This window comes from Acomys minous (assembly GCF_964271855.1).
Source record: "Acomys minous genome assembly, chromosome: 5".
NCBI classification, from domain to species: Eukaryota; Metazoa; Chordata; class Mammalia; order Rodentia; family Muridae; genus Acomys; species Acomys minous.
This window is the reverse complement of record NC_140494.1, coordinates 18,525,309-18,542,858: the sequence shown is the minus strand read 5'-3', so window position 1 is coordinate 18,542,858 and position 17,550 is coordinate 18,525,309. Positions and strand designations below refer to the sequence as shown.

Here is a 17,550-nt window from a genome sequence, read left to right as displayed (position 1 = left end):
GATTTTAGAGTTTGATCTTAGAGTTGATCTTAGAGTTGAGAGTTGAAAGACGATACCAGAAACGGAAGAGAAGGAAGGGATGGGTAAAGATTAGCCACTGTTTCATAAGCCATGGATGGGATGGGACCAGTAGCTATGTTGAGCTATTGCATAGCAGGGAGACTGAGAAACACGATACTGCTCCACATTCCAAAGAAGATAAAAGAGAGTGTTGAATACTTTTACTACAAGAAATTTCAAAAATGCTTAAGGAGACAGACATTGTTTCCATGAACGTAATATCACTCTACGCATGTCTGTCTCCTTAAGTATTTTTTAAAATTTCTTGTAGTAAACGTATTCAAACACTAAATGGCACCATATAAGTATACAAAATTTTCATGTATTAAAGAAAAATAATTTTAAGAGAAAACAATTTTAATAAAAATGCTATTAAAACTCAGAGGTGTTTTTCTATTATTCTTCATATCCATGTTCCTATGTACCTTTAAAAAGCTTAATTACTTATAAATGTAATGATGTAGTCTCTAACCTAGCCACTAATTGTTCATACACCTTTCCAGAACCACCATGGACATTTTCCATGGCATAGCTATTTATGACCACAAAATCCAACACTCAGGGTGTATTTGAATAATTGAGGTTCAGAGATCTGCCACTGCTTCTGGGGGCATTATTGACTTCTGCAATTAATTCCACCACAAGCAACGCCTGCAAAAACAATATTGCAAACACCATTTACTCAGAGCTCACATGCAGGAAGCTTTGGGCTATGGGCAATTCCAGTTGTAACCGAATGCCTGTTGACACAGAATTTGTGAAACTTATGCTTGTCTTTTCTATGACTATGGGCAGAGAAGCTAATGACTCTACAATGGCTTTTAATTATTGTGAGAAAAATTACTCAAGTGGGCTATATTAATTATGTTAATTATAATTACATTTGTCGCCTCTGGGGAGAGGGTGTTGGAAGACAATTGGTGGTGCTGACAAATAGTTTCATCACTGTCAGTTTTGTAGCCATTTGCTGAGTCAGAAATTGAACAAGTGTAGTAACTGAGAACGCTTTGAATGGTAAAGATCCAGGCTGTCTATATAGCCCTGTCTTTTTTTTTTTTTTTTTTTTTTTTTTTTTTTTAGCCCTGTCTTGTTTTGGTTTTTGCTATATTGGAATTGCTTTGGTGGTTTCAATGAGAGGAATAAGCACAAAATATATAAAAGAGGATTCTGAACTGATATTTTGGGTATCACATAAAACTTCAAAAGCCTTAGCAGGAAATATGGCCTGATATGTAGTGGCATTGAACACAATATTCTGTCGTCTCAGCCATATAGGCAGATGCCGAGGTTAAGTTTAAAAGACCATAGTTGGAACTTGTGGATAATGGTTTTTAGAAGTAGGGATCTGGGACTGCAGTGATAGCTTGGGGGTTAGGAGCACTCACTGCTCTTCCAGAGGACTCTTGACTGTCTCCTAGCACCCACACAGTGCCTCCCAACTGTGTGTTCATCCACTTCTAGGGAGTCCAACACCATGTTCCAGCATCCCTGGGCACCAGGCAAACATGAGGCACCCAAACATCCCTGCAGGAAAAATTCCATATCTATAAAACAGTGAAATAAATTCAAATTTCAAAGGCCAACACTGTAGACCACAGATATCTGAGTCAACAGCCACTGATTCTGTGTGGAAAACATCTTGAAACAACTGCCATCTTATTTAATCCCCAAGGAATACCCAAGGTAAATTACTGTTCTGTTAACATGTTGTGTGTTTTGTTTATATTTACTTGTATGAAGAAATTGCTGCCTGCATGTAGCAATCAGAAGACAATTTGCCAGAGTCTATTCTCCTCATTTGCAATAGAAGCCAATTAACACAGAGAACTCCATCTGGTCAACATGTAGAAAATAAGAGTCTTTGGAATGCTGAACCCAACATAGGATGTTTATACCACATACCTGCACTTTAGGCTCAGGGTGCTTCAGAAAAGAAGAGAGAGAAAAAGTGTAAGAGCCAGAAGTGGCAGATACTTTTAAGGAAACAGTTTCTTCTGGACACTACAGGGCAGATGCACATATGAACTCACAATGATTGTGATACCATGTGCCCTTAATCAGAGAAAAAAAAATCCCAGCATGGAGTGGGGTTAGGTGGACACAAAACAATACCCTACTAGCTGAAGAACTGTTGGGATTTGAGAGCTTCTGGGACAGGGAGAATCATATTTCTTTATTAGTGTGATCCCTTGTATGTTGGCCCCAGTTCAGGGCTGGCCCCACACCCAAGAGTAGTTGGGTAAGAGAAACTGGCCTCAATGGTTTTAGAAGAGAGAGAGCACAAAGTTGGGTGGGTAGGGAGGTGGGAGTAGATCTGAAAGGAATTAGAAGAAAGAGAGATACTGAGTGTGATAAAATATGATATAAACTCTTAAAAAAATAAAAAATCTGTTATTTAAAATAACTTTTTAACAATTCTAACATGACCAGGTTGTAAACTAGATAAACATAGATAAGAATAAATCTATAAACTTGACTCTATCCTTCTTTAAAGATCTTTTTATTCTAAGGACTGGACAGATGGCTCAGTCAGTAAAGTGCCTGTCATGTAAAGTGCCCAAGTTTGATCTATAGCACCTATGTAAAAACTTGGAAATGAAAGTAAATGTCTGTAGCCTCAGTGCTAGGAGGAGGATCGGGTGGCAGGTGGATCCTTGCTGGTTAGCCAGAGCAGCTAAAACAATAGGCAGAGCTTCAGAGAGATCCTGTCAAAAAAATACAAGCTGGAGAATACTCAAGGAAGACACCTGATATGGATCTTTGACCTTCATACATATACATATGTAGGTACACTACACACACACACACACACACACACACACACACACACACACACACACACACAGTTACATACTAGTTCTCCTCCAGCTTTCTGAGTTTCTCTTTTTAAATAATTTAATTAATGTAATCAGATTACAACTAAATTGTTATGCCATCACTTGTATATTCCCTTTCCTCCCTCCCTCCCGTTTTCACCATATTCCCCTCCTCTAGGTCTATGACCAAGTGGGACTTCCTCCCCCACTATATGGTCATAGGCTATCAATTGTGTGAAGGATAAAAGTTGAGTATTCTAGTGTGGTGGCTTATGTTCACTAAGGCTGTGCTTTGATTAGGCAGTTACTATTTTAAAGTTCATTGTGTTAATACTATATCCCTATTTCACAGCATGTTCTCTGCTTTTGTAATTATTTTGTGTTTAACTTTATCATGCCTTCAAGTGATTATATGCTTTGAAGTTAAGATAAGGTTGAAATAATTGAGCTCTGAACTTCATCAACAGTTAATATTAATTAACTATTTAAAATGTAATATGTAACTCAGAAAGATTTATAATGAACTATGAAATAAAAAAGAAGTCTGTATAAATGGATAGAAAGAATGACACATTCTAAAGGAAAGCCAGTGTATATATAAAACACTACAACATTTGATCTTCAAACTTACTGCATTTTAAACAATAATGTTTCTTTGTATTATCATGCATATATTTTAGTATTTATAAATTTATATTTTCTTTATAAGTTACAATGAATTTAAAACACAAATGTCCCTATTAAGAGCTTATAAGTGATTAGAGGATGAGGTATTTGGCTACCTTAAGAGAGTCATAGGTACTCCCGCTGTTTACCCACACGTCATTGAGTTTCTTCACTCTGACATTCAGAGCACTGGGCAGAAATCACATTGCATCAACACCCACCACAGGCCTCATGATGCTTTGTTTTAATTAAACAGTTGGATTCCCCTAGTTCGCACCAGATCACAAGGAGACCATCAATGCTGGTGGATCTGGACCAGGGGGCCTGCACAAACTGCTGTACCAACCAAGGACAATGCATGCAGTAAACTTAGAGTCCTATCCTGATCTAGCCAATGGATAGCTCATTCTCCAGGGTTGTGGGGAGAGCAGGGACTGCTTCTGACATGAACTCTGGTGCCCCCTATTTGACCACTTTCCCTTTGGTGGGGAGGCCTGGTGGCACTCAGAAGAAGGGTAAGCAGGCTATCCAGAAGAGACCTGATAGGCTGTGATCATATGGTGGGGGAAAAGATCTCCTTATGTCAGAGGTCTAGAGGAGGGAAATAGGGTGAAAGAGGGAGTGGGAAGGGAAGATACAAGTGAGGGGAGAACAATTGGGATGTAATTTGAATAAATTATTTTTTAATTAATCTATTCAGATTACAGCTCAACTGTTCTCGCATCACTCGTATCCTTCCGTTCCTCCTACCCTCCTACCCCCACCCTATTACCCTCCCTTAGGTCCATGCCCGAGGGGGATCTCCTCCCCCACTTATGGTCACAGGCTAACAAGTCTCATCTTGGTAGTCTGCCTATTATTTCTTTAAGTGCCACCAAGGCTCCCTACCAAGGGGAGGTCATCAAATATGGGGCACCAGAGCTCATATCAGAGCTAGTCCCTGCTCTCCACATAACTGTGGAGGATGTCTTGTCCATTGACTAGATCAGAGTAGGGGTTCAGTGTTTACTACTTGTATTGTCCTTGGTTAGTGCAATAGTTTGAGGAGACACCCCTGGGCCCTGATCCACCTGTTACAATGTTCTTCTTGTAGGTTTCTAAGATCCTCTGGATCCTTCTATTAGCCCATCTCCAGTATTTCTCTTACCTAGAGTCCCAGTAGGATGACCTACATCTGTCCCAATCTCCTGGTAAGTGAAGACACTCATGGGGCATGCCTTTTGGGCTAATGTCCAATTATAAGTGAGTATATACCATGTGAGTCTTGATGCTTCTGGGTTAACTCACTCAGTATGATCGTTTCTAATTTCCTCCATTTGTCCACAAATTTCTGGATTCCTTTGTTTGTTTGTTTTTTATAGCTGAGTAGTATTTTTTAAAAACCCAAAACTTATAACTGTAATACGTATTTAAAAGAATCCTATGATGTATCCAGTAGGGATTCTTTTAATAGTCAATTCTACATGCATATTTCATGCTTCGGCACCCACCTAGGATAGCAAGCAATCATTGACTAGCTTTTAGTTTAAGACTGTTCTTTCAAGGATAATTAAATAGCAAATAGCTATGCTCTGCACAGGGCAACTGACTATCCTATGTAACAAAGGTGAACTTTTCATAAAATCCAAGTTGGTTTGCATAAACAAGTTGGTATGCAGTCTATTGTAAAAGAATTGGGCTGTATAAGCCTGAGATCCCCAATTGCTTTGTAAACCTACTTCATATACACACACCCCTGCATTTTTGTGTTCTCCATGTAAAGCGTCAAGAAAGAGCAGCTCAGACCTAATGCCCACACTGACTACCATATTCTCAAAGATGAGGTCATCTGCTTAAGGCAGGAATTCCCTTCTTCCACCAGTATCCCAGGAATTGCAGTGTGTGAAGTCGTTAATTTACAGAGAGGGTAAACTTTCAGAACATTCACAATTCTTGGCACATAACATGTTAAATATTATGCATATTCATATCCCATCAAGTAGAAAACTAGAATTTAAAAGTAAGTAGGTAATTGTGACAACATAACAATTACTATGTCTCATTTAATCATTTATTATCCACAAATTTGAAAACAACCTGATAGAGAACATGTAACAACATATCTGTAAATATGTAAGAAGTAAGATACACAAAAGTAGGGGGAGGATAATCATGGGTTGGAGAGATGGCTCAGTCGTTAAGAGCCCTTCCTGCTCTTCTAGAAGACCTGGGCTCTATTTCCAGGACCTAGATGACGGCTCACAAACATTAGTAACTCCAGTTGTAAATGCTATAGAATCACACTCTTTTCTGGCCTCTTTGGGCTTTAAGTATGATATATAGACAATAACACAGTGAAAATATCCACACCAGTAAAATGAAAAAGACAGCAAAAAGTAGGAAAATACCACCTTTCATATATAGGGATTGGTGAAGATGGTGTTAGCAGGAATAGATAGAAAATAACTGATGATACATAGATGGATATATGATAGATAAATAGGTAGGTAGGTAGAATATAGATGATAGATAATAGATAAATAGATAGATAGATAGATAGATAGATAGATAGATAGATAGATAGATCCAAGAGCTCCAATACTGAGGAGGTAGAAGTGTTAAGTGACCTTATTTATTCAGTATATGCTGTATCCATATATTGGAAAATCATACCCATAAACATACACATTTATTATGTGTTAATTTATTAAAATTAAATAAATAATATAAAATTAAATAAAAATATTAACCATCCAAATTTTACTTTTGCATATATATGTATATATATATATATATATATGAAAGTATAGCCCATAAATTTCATTTTTAAGTAAAAAGTATTCACTTTTAAAGTAGACTCTTTATTCTAGATCTCAATAGAGAACAGTGTGCTCTCTCTCACTTTCTCTGTCTCTGTCTCTGTCTCTGTCTGTCTCTCTCACTTTCTCTGTCTCTGTCTCTGTCTGTCTGTCTGTCTGTCTGTCTGTCTGTCTGTCTGTCTCTCTCTCTCTCTCTCTCTCTCTCTCTCTCTCTCTCTCTCTCTCTCTGTGTGTGTGTGTGTGTGTGTGTGTGTGTGTGTGTGTGTGTAGCAGCACAGGTTGGTCCTAAAGGCAATGATTCCCAGCAGTTGTCTAATCTTAGCATCCTCAGCAGCCAGGAAGGCCCGAGTGCTCGCGCGCGCACACATACACACACACACACACACACACACACACACACACACACACACATATACATACACACAAATTATGTCATTCAGGGCTCACAGGTGAGTAATGCTACTGATGACATGTTCCCCCAACGATCCTGCATAGCACTTTCTGAGGAACTATGACATTTAGCCAGTGTGGAAGAAGCTTGCCACTCAGCTTGAGTTTAATTGTTTGATGGTCTATGATCAAAATGTGTGACAGCGCCTGCAACAATAGCAGTTATACTAACAAGTTCTGGTAGATAGTCAAGAACAATGGAAATTGTCTTTGAGGGACCCAAGTACCCTCCATGGCCAACAATGCCTACAGAGATAGCCCACATCTGACTCATAACTTCTGGGAGAATCATTATCCTTTCTTGTAGTGTACCTCCATCCAAGTTCCTTTTTGTTTATTATTGTATTTTAATAAACTTACTTATTAATTCACTTTATACCGTGGTCATATACTCCCCCCTCCCTCTTCCCCCATTCCTCTTGCCCTATTCTTCAGAAAAGGGGAGCCCATACCCCAGATGATCAGGTCATATCAGGACTAAATGATTCCTCTTCCCCTATGGCCTAGTCCCACCAGAGCGAAGTGATCAAAAAGCAGGCAACAGAGTCCATTTCTGAGAGACTCCCACTCCTCTTACTAGAGGACCTACATGAAGCCTAAGCTACCCATAGGCTACATCTGTGTACAAAGCCTAGGTCCAGTCCATGCATGGTCCTTGGTGGGTGCTTCAGTCTCCACAAGCCCCTCTGGGCCTGATTAGTTGGCTCTGTTAGTCTTCTTATAGATTTCCTATCATCTCTAGGTTCATTTATCCTTCCCTTCACTTTTCTACAAGACTCCCTACATATCACCTAAAGTTTGGCTGTGAGACTCAGCCTCTGTTTTAAATTGCTGCTGGGCAAAACCTCTCAGAAGACAACTCTGCTAGGCTCCCTCCCATGCAGTGGATCTTGAGTTGGGCTAGGCATTGGATGGACATTGTCTTATTCTCTGCTCTATCTGCTCTATGTTTATCCCTGCATGCCTTATAAGCAGGGTAAGTTTTGGGTCAAAGTTGTTCTGTGGGAATTGGTGCTCTCCTCCCACTACTAGAAGTCTTGTCTATTTAGAGGGTATCAGAAAAGCACTTAAAGAAATGCTCATTTTCCTTAGTCATCAGGGGAAGGCAAATCAAAAGGACTCTGAGATTACATCTTACACCCATCAGAATGGCTAAGATAAAAAAAAAAACTCAAGTGACAGCACATGCTCGTGAGGATGTGGAATAAGGGGAACAATCCTTCATTGCTGATGGGAGCCAAACTTGTACAACCACTTTGGAAATCAATCTGGCACTTTCTCAGAAAATTGGAAATAGTTCTACCTCAGGACCCAGCTCCGGGGCATATACTGAAAAGATGCTCCATCATACAACAAAGAAATTTTCTCAACTATGTTTATAGCAGGTTTATTTGTAAGCCAGAATATGGAAACAGCCTAGATGTCCTTCAACAGAAGAATGGAAAGAAACTATGGTACATTTATACAATGGAATATTACTTGGCTATTAAACAAAGAAATCATGAAATTTTCAGACAAATGAATGGAACTAGAAAAGTTCATCCTGAGTGAAGTAGCCCAGACCAGTAAGACATACATGGTATGTACTCATTTTAAGCAGATTTCAGCCATAAACTACAGGATAAACATACTAAAATTTACAGATTTAAAGAAGCTAAGTAACAAGGAGGACCCAAGGGATGATGCATGAGTCTCACTCAGAAGGGGAAATAGAATAGAAATATGTAGGGGTTGAAGAGAGGGAACCAGGTAGGAGAGGGAGCGCATACAGAAATGAGGGTGGAGATCAGGCCTAGGGAGAGAGAGCAGGGATGGTGGGGCAGAGGGCCTGCAGGGGAAAGAGAAACTGTGGGGAGGAACATGACAAGCTAGAGACCTAAGTCAATGTAGGCTTCTGGGAGGACATGAAGGGGACGCTAGTTGAGACTCCGATAGAGACTGAAGAGGAAGCCCTCTAACTATGATTGTATTTTAATAATCTTTAGAATAGTGTTTCTCATTGAGTTTAAGGTTTATTTCATAGAAAGGAACTCACTTCTGGTTCTATAAACTTGACCAGGATGTCTTAGGTCCTAAGGAAGAGCCTACTTCTATCATTTTGTTAAGCAATCATACTGTCAAGCCTACTTCAAAATACTCAACTTTACACCTACCCATTAGTTCTGGATCCTTCTTTTCTCAGAGTAGCTCCTTGCTTCAGCAGTCTGTGGTTAATGAAGAACTAAGTAATTGGCCAAAGTACTTAGACTGAGTAATGGTGACAAGCTCTACCCCAACTACAACAGCTATAACACTCTCTTTAAAGTTCTGGGAACGTCATGGAAGAAATACCATAAAGAATATAAGAGCCAAGATGGGGAGATGTTTAACAAACACTGTCACCTGGACATGACATGGCCCTTACAGGAACTCACAGCGGTCGTGCTTATCTGCATAAGGCTTGCACAAGACTCGGTTCCGCCACATCTCATCATGCTCAACTTGGAACCACCCAGAGGATCTAGGAAGTTCTTACAAGGAACTACTCAGAGAACTAGGAAGTTCTACAGGGAGAGATTTAGGCTATTGCATTCTTGCCCAGGGGCTAGGGTGAGTGAGATAAGAATAGATCCTATTGACCTTGCCCTATATATCTTCCTGCTAGTCAGCAATAAAGTGAATCTTGATCAGAAATTTCCTGACTTGATTTGTTATCTCTCACATCTCTGTATCGTACTTTCAATCCCCACTCCCTCTTTCAGGTGAACCCTGATTCGATTTTTCCACAGGCTGGGACCGGACACTTATTCTAGAAGATATGAATGGAGAAGGAAGGACTCATGGAGAAGGGTGCTAATGGTGCAAAGCAAGGGACCAGAGAAAAGAATAAGATGTGAAAATATAAAAACAGCAAAATTGGCTTTAAAACAATAAAACATTTGTTGGGTAAATAAAATTACTTAACATTTAAAAATATATAAATCTGCATCCTGTTTTAAGAATTAGTGACTATAATGTACTTTAAAAAATAAAAACAAATTGCTTGAATGTTTAACGTTACAATACCCAAAGAAAAATAATCTTACCTTTTTCTATGTTGGTACTACGAAGTGACTTATATGAAATTTCACATTCCTGGGATATGCTGATGTCATCTACAGCAACAGTAGCATTTGATGACAGAACAGTAGCTTCTAAAATTAACTGGTATTGCAGAAAATAAGGTTATTAAAAATATACTATAGAAGTAAAACCTTAAGATCATTTTCTTTCAATCTAGAAACTCATTAACACCTGTTCAATTTTTCAATCTAATTTTAGAAAATTGTTGTGACCTGAGCATTCAAATTATAAAGTTACAGAGTCATAGCTGCTTTGACAGCCTCTTATATAACCCGAATATGGTAGGTAACCTTGTTTAAGTTGAAAGTTGCAACATTCATCACCAGTGAAGGGCATACTTCCCATTGGACCTATTAAGAGTCATATGCATTTAAAATGATCTCTTCAGGGTAATCAACTGTGTGGTTTACAATTCAATTTAATTGAGATATAAATTCATTATAATGCTTTGGCTAGAGTGATTCATTTTCACATCTGAATATTTAAAGATACATATATATTATGTATAAATATAGGAACACACTTGTATGTGATAAAGATACAGTCATTATCCACGTAAACCCTCATTATATTCATTTACTTAAGCGTCAGGAGGCATCTATTTATTTTTACTCCAAAACTCTGAATGGTGGCTTGGCATACTTTTGTTTTCTTTCCTATTAGTCACTCACATTATAACATGTTTATTCTACTACAAAAGGGAAGGAACGATTGAGAGAGAAAAACAGAGAAGCGGAGAAGATAAGGAGAGGAAGAAGGCTGGAAAAGATATGAAGGGAAGAGGAAAGGAGAAAGACACAGAGAAGAGAGAGAAAGTGAGAGGAGGGGAGAAGAAGATGAAGAGGAGAGAGAAAGAGGTGGAGTATTTCAGAGCCCTAAGGAGGTAGCTAAATGATACAGTCTTTGCACACACATCTTAGCTATAGCTTTGTCCTATCACTGAGAATATTTAATATCAAGAGAATAACACTTTACTTATGTTAAGGCTCAAAACCTGCTTCCCCCTTTCTGACATTTGAGACGTCATTCTGACAGTGTTGCCTTTACATTTGGTCACTAGCTGTATGGAAATCTTGAAGCTACCTCTCTTAAAAATAGGTCACACTATCACAATGTGACAGAGGACCTGCTCCATAACTGAAGGAAAGATCCCTACATAGAAGAGCCAAAAAGAACCTGAATAATGAGGCTTGGTGAAGTTCCTTTTAACCTTATCTCCGTTACATGACATATTTTTGTTCAACCATATATTTCTGTTTATCTGCCCTTACTCGTTGAACCCATGCATTTAAAAGGGGTGACTTTAGGTCTTTGTGGCCTATGTGAAATCAAACTTGATAGGCACTTTTGTTCCAATTTGCTTTTATTATCCTAATTTTGTGATCTCCACCAACCACAAAGGGCATAGCTGATATGCATCACAAAATTAGGTTAAACTCTGACGATAATTGAGATTGCAACCCAACCAAAAGCAAGGGATGCTGAACATAATGCTGGAAACCTTTAGGCATTAAGTACGTAAAGGATTTTAGACATCAACCAATTAACAGGATAATAAATGGAAAAGAATAAATTGGATAAGTTAGCACAATCTTAGTAGTGTCTAATTGAATGATGTTATTTAAAAGAAAAATAGCTTAGGATAAATAAGTATGCAATTTCTCTCCACTTATACCCAACATTCACACATTTTAGTGTTGCTTTTGTTAGTGGACACATATTCCCTTTGGCATACTATTTTTATTACTTACTTTTTCCATCTTAGTTATCTTTCTATTGCTGTAATAAGAAATCATAACCAAGGCAACTCATAGGACAAAGAGCTTATTGGGGCTTACAGGTTCAGAAGGTTAGAGTCCATGACCATCATGACAGAGAGCATGGCAAAAGGCAGCCAGACATGGTGCTGGGACAATAGCTGACAGCTTCTATCTTGATTCGCAAGCATGAGATGGAGGGATAGCTAACTGTGAATGGCAAGTGGTTTAGGTTTTTAAAACCCCAAAACCTGCTGCATGCAGGACCTTATGGCAGTGCCTACCACACACTATATCTGATATACCGCACGGATACCAGGGCCACAGACTGGAAGAACTGGAGAACACTAGGTGAGTGGGGTCCTGCACAGTGCAAACCACAGGCAGGCTTGGCCCTGGGTCAAACAACAGCCCATGGAGGACCTGAACCCACTCTCCAGGCTTTGGAATGGAACTCACCTGTGGAGTGCAGCCGGACTCTATAGCCCAGGCGCAGTGTGTGGTATGGTGCTCCAGAGCTCTTGGCCTGGGGAAGTCTCAGGGAAACAAGTAAACTGTCTTTGGACACCCCCACCCGCCCTACCCCAGTCCATGAGGAACCCCAGAGGCCACAGCAAAGCCCACAGTGCTCAGCAACAGTTTGCCCGGTCTGGGCAGGTCCGGCTAGAGCGACTGAGCTTGCAAAATTGGGCTGATAGAACCCAGCTCGGACAGTCCCCATGGTCTGGCAGGGACTACCATACTTGTGGGAGAAGCTGGACTGCCCTGAGGGTCTGGAAGGGGATCTGAATTGCAGCCAGAGCTCAGTGGGACTAAACTGCCAAAGGTGTGCAATCTAGGCTGGTCTACTATCTAGACTGATCTGAGCTGGAACCTGTCTGCAGTCCAGGCCTGGACAATTGAGAAGATAAAGCCACAGTCTCCATGGCCTGGCAGGGACTCTCACGCTCATGGGAGAAGCTGGACTGCCCTGGGTGTCTGGAAGGGGTTCTGAACTGAGGCCACAGCTCAGTGGGACTGAAACGCTGAAGGTGCGTAGTCTAGACTAGTCGGCTATCTAGACTGATCTGGGCAGGAACCTATCTGCAGAGCACAGCAGTCCGGATCTGGACAGTTGGGCAGCTGAAGCCTGGCCAGTACAGTCTCCATGGCCGGGCAGGGATTCCCACGCTCGGGGGAGAAGCTGGACTGCCCTGGGGGTCCGGAAGGTGGTCTGAATTGCTGCCACAGCTCAGGAGGACTGAACCACTAGGGGCATGCAATGTAGACTGGTCTGCTATCTAGACTGATCCAGGCAGGAATCTGTCTGTGGACCACGGTGGTCCGAGCCTGGACAATTGGGCAAATAAAGCCACAGTCCCCATGGCCCAGCAGGGTCTCCTACATGCTTGGGAAAGGCTAGACTGCTCCGAGGGTTCAGGACACAAAATTAAACAATGGCCCCTAACACAGCTGGTCTGAATCCCCTCAGTAGCATGACTGAGATCAAGCAGAAGCCTACCTCTGCTGACCCAGTCAGGAGCTTAAGGTGTAGAATAAAGTCTCCTGGAGCAGAAACTAGGTCACCTGCTGGTTCCAGAGAAGAACTCTCTGATCCCCACAGTCAAGGGCATAAGACCTATAATCACTTATCTACTACCCACTCTCAATGACCAGTGAATGACACCAGAAGCTACCACACAACATCAGAGATAGAAAGATGACTAAAGGACAGTGTAAGAATGCAAATAACAAAACCCAAAACAACTCGGTATCTCCAGATCACGGCTATCCCAAAGAAAGCAACCCTGAGTATTCAAACACAATCAGAAAACAAGAAAATTACCTCAAATCCTTAGTAATGAAGATTTTAATGGAGGAAATTAATAAAATCTGTAATCAAATGCAGAAAGATGTAGCCAAACACATGGAAGACATAAAAGAGGCCTATAGAGAGGCACTGGAAAAATTCAGAAAAATACAAACAACTAGATGAAGGAAATCAATAAAACTGTTAAAGATCTGAAGATGAAGATAGAAACAGCAATAAAAACACAGACAGAAGAAAAATGGGAACAAGAGACATTAGAGAAGAAAGTAAGCAACACAGAAGTGAGCTTCTCTAATAGAATCCAAGAAATGGAGGAACAAATCTCAGGACTAGAAGATACAATTGTAGAACTTGAACCCATCAAAGAAAACGCTAAATCTGAACAATTCCTGACACAAAATATCCAAGAAATCAAGGACACTATGAAAAGATGAAACCTGAGAATAATAGACATTGAGAAAAGAGAACAGACCTAACTGCAAGGCCCAGAAAACATCTTCAACAAAATAATAGAAGAAAATTTCCCCAATTTAAAGAAGAAGATGCATAAACACACAAGAGGCCTACAGAACACCAAATAGACTAGACCAGAAAATAAAATCTTCCTGATACATAATAATAAAAACACAAAATATACAGAACAAAGAAAAAATATTAAAAACATCAGGAGAAAAAGGCATAGTAACATACAATGGCAAACTTATCAGAATTACACCCAACTTCTCAGCAGAGACCATAGAAGCCAGAAGGACCTAGACAGAGGACCAGCAAACCCTAAGAGACCACAGATGCCAAGCCAGACTACAATATCCAGTGAAACTATCAATAACCATTGATGAAGAAAACAAAATATTCCATGACAAAAACAAATTCAACGAGTACCTATCAACAAATCCGGCTTTACATAAGTTATTAGATGGAAAACTCCACCCCAAAGGGACAAGCCACAACCAAAACTACACATGAAATAGATAACTACACCATCACAAAAACACAAAAACTGTCTACTGTAACTGACATCTAAAATTAAGGGACTTAACAGTCACTTGTCATTAATATCTCTCAAAATCAATGGTATCAACTATCCAATAAAAAGACACAGACTAACTGAATGGATGCATAAACAAGATCCAAAAATCTTCTACATTAAAGAAACACATCGCACCCATAAGGACAAACATTACCTCAAGGTAAAAGACTGGAAAAAATATTCCAAGAAAATGGTCACAAGAAGCAAGCTGGGGTACTCATGTTAATATCTAATAAAATAGGCTTTCAACCAAAATTAATCAAAAGGGATGATGAAGGACACTTCATACTCACCAAAGGTAAAATTAACCAAGATGACATCACAGTTCTGAACATCTACGCTCCAAATACAAGGACACCCACGATTGTAAAAGAACTATTAAAAAAGCTTAAACATCAATCCCCACACATCAATAGTGGGAGACTTCATCACCCTACTTTCGCTAAAAGATTGGTCATTGAAACAGAAACTAAGCTGAGAAATAACATCATTAACCAATGCCATGAGTCAAATGGATCTAACAGATATTTACAGAACTTTTCACCCAAACACAAAGGATTATACCTTATTCTCACTACCCCATGGAACCTTCTCCAAAACTGATCACATAATAGGTCACAAAGCAAGCCATAACAGATACAAGAATATTGAAATAATAGCTTGTATCTTATCACATCACCATGGTCTAAGGCTAGTCTTCAACAACAGAATTTAAAAAACGTGCACACACATGGAAACTAAAGAACTCTCTACTTAATGACATCTGGGTAAGGGAAGAAAGAAAAAGAAATTAAAGACTTCCTGAAATTCAATGAAAATGAAGAAACAACATACCCAAATTTGTGGGACACATTGAAAGTGGTGCTAAGAGGAAAATTCATAGCACTAAGTGTCTTTATAAAGAAATTGGAAACATCCCACATAAGCAACTTAATGACACATCTGGAAGCCCTAGGGGAAAAAAAAAGAAGCAGAAACACCTAAGAGGAATAGACATCTAGAAATAATCAAACTCAGGGCTGAAATCAATAAATTAGAAACAAAGAGAACAATTCAAAGAATCAACAAAACCAGGAGCTGGTTCTTTGAGAAAATCAATAATATAAACAAACCATTAGCAAAAGTAACTAAAAGGCAGAGAGACACTATCCAAATAAAGAAAATCAGAAATGAAAAGGGAGACATAACAAAAGACATTGAAGAAATACAAAGAACCATAAGATCCTACTTTAAAGGCATATATGCCACAAATGTTGAAAATCTAAGGAAAGTGGACAATTTTCTTGATCGATTCCACTTGTGAAAATCGAATCAAGATCAAATAAACAAATTAAATAGTCCTATTTCTCCTATGGAAATAGAAGCAATGATTGATAGTCTCCCAACCAAAAAAATCGCAGGGCCATATGGTTTCAGCACAGAATTCTACCAGACCTTCAAAGAAGAGCTAATACCAATACTCTTCAAGCTACTCCAAAAGATAGAAATGGATGGAACAGTACCTAATTCATTATATGAGGCCACAGTCACATTGATTCCTAAACCCACAAAGACCCAACAAAAAAAAGAGAATTTCAGACCAATTTCTCTTATGAACATAGATGCAAAGGTACTCAATAAAATACTTGCAAACCAATTACAAAAACATATCAAAGATATCATTCACATGACCAAGTAGGCTTCATTCCAGGCATGCAGGGATGGTTTAATGTATGGAAATCCATCAATGCAATCCACCATATAAACAAACTTAAAGAAAAAAACCACATAATCATCTCCTTAGATACAGAAAAAGCACTTGCCAAATCCAATACCCATTCATGTTTAAAGTTTTAGAGAGATCGGGAATACAAGGCACATACCTAAACATAATAAAGGCTATATACAGCAAGCCAATAGCCAACATCAAACTAAATAGAGAGCTACTCAAGGAAATTCCTCTAAAATCAGGGACTGGACAAGGCTGCCCACTTTCTCCATATCTCTTCAATATAGTTCTTTTGGTTCTAGCCAGAGCAATAAGACATCAAAAGGAGATCAAAGGATTCCAAATGGGAAAGGAGGAAGTCAAATTATCCCTATTTGCAGATGATATGATAGTGTACATAAGTGACCCCCAAAATTCCACCAGAGAACTACTACAGCCAATGAACACCTTCAGCAAATTGGCTGGATACAAAATTAACTCCAAAAAGGCAGTAGCCTTCCTATATACAAACAACAAGCATGCAGAGGAAGAAATCAGTAAAAATACACCCTTCATGATAGCCACAAGCAATATAAGATATCTAGGAGAAACTCTCACAAAGCAAGTGAAGGACTTTAAATCACTGAAGAAAGAGATTGAAGATGACATCAGAAGATGGAGGGATCTCCCTTGTTGGTGGATCGTGAGAATTAACATAGTAAAAATGGCCATCTTACCAAAAGCAATTTACAGATTTAATGCAATACCTATCAAAATACCTAAAAAATATTTTCAAGACATTGAAAGATCAATTGTCAATTTCATATGGAAAAACAAAACATCAAGAATAGCTAAAACAATCCTATACAATAAAGGATTCTCAAGCTGTATTATAGAGCAATAGTAATTAAAACAACATGGTACTGGCACAACTATAGGCTGGTTGATCATTGGAATTGAATCAAAGGCCCAGATATGAATTCACACACATATAGTTACTTGATTTTTGACAAAGAATCCAAATCTATTCAATGGAAAACGGATAGCATCTTCAACAAATGGTGCTGGTCTAACATGTAGAAAAATGCAAGTAGACCCATATTTGTCACGATGCATAAAACTCAAGTCCAAGTAGATTAAACACCTCAACATAAAACCAGAGACACTAAATCAGTTAGAAGAAAAAGTGGGGAAGAGTCTGGAACACACGGCACAGGAGACAACTTCCTGAACAGAACACCAACAGCCCAGGCCTTAAAGTCAACAATTAACAAATGGGACTTCATGAGGCTGAGAAGCTTCTGTAAGGCAGGAGACACTGTCAACAGAACAAAGTGATAGCCTACAGATTGAGAAAAGATCTTCACTGACCCT

At 39.2% G+C, this 17,550-nt stretch overlaps 1 protein-coding gene across 2 annotated transcripts in view; it reads right to left on the bottom strand.

The window, feature by feature from the left end:
- MALRD1 (MAM and LDL receptor class A domain containing 1) overlaps positions 1–17,550 on the bottom strand; it is a 562,786-nt gene that overhangs the window by 427,799 nt on the left and 117,437 nt on the right. For both annotated transcript variants that reach the window (XM_084782548.1, XM_084782549.1), the window contains exon 14: positions 9,856–9,973. In XM_084782548.1, coding sequence (XP_084638674.1) covers positions 9,856–9,973 — 118 coding nt within the window. The remainder of the gene's footprint in view (positions 1–9,855; positions 9,974–17,550) is intronic.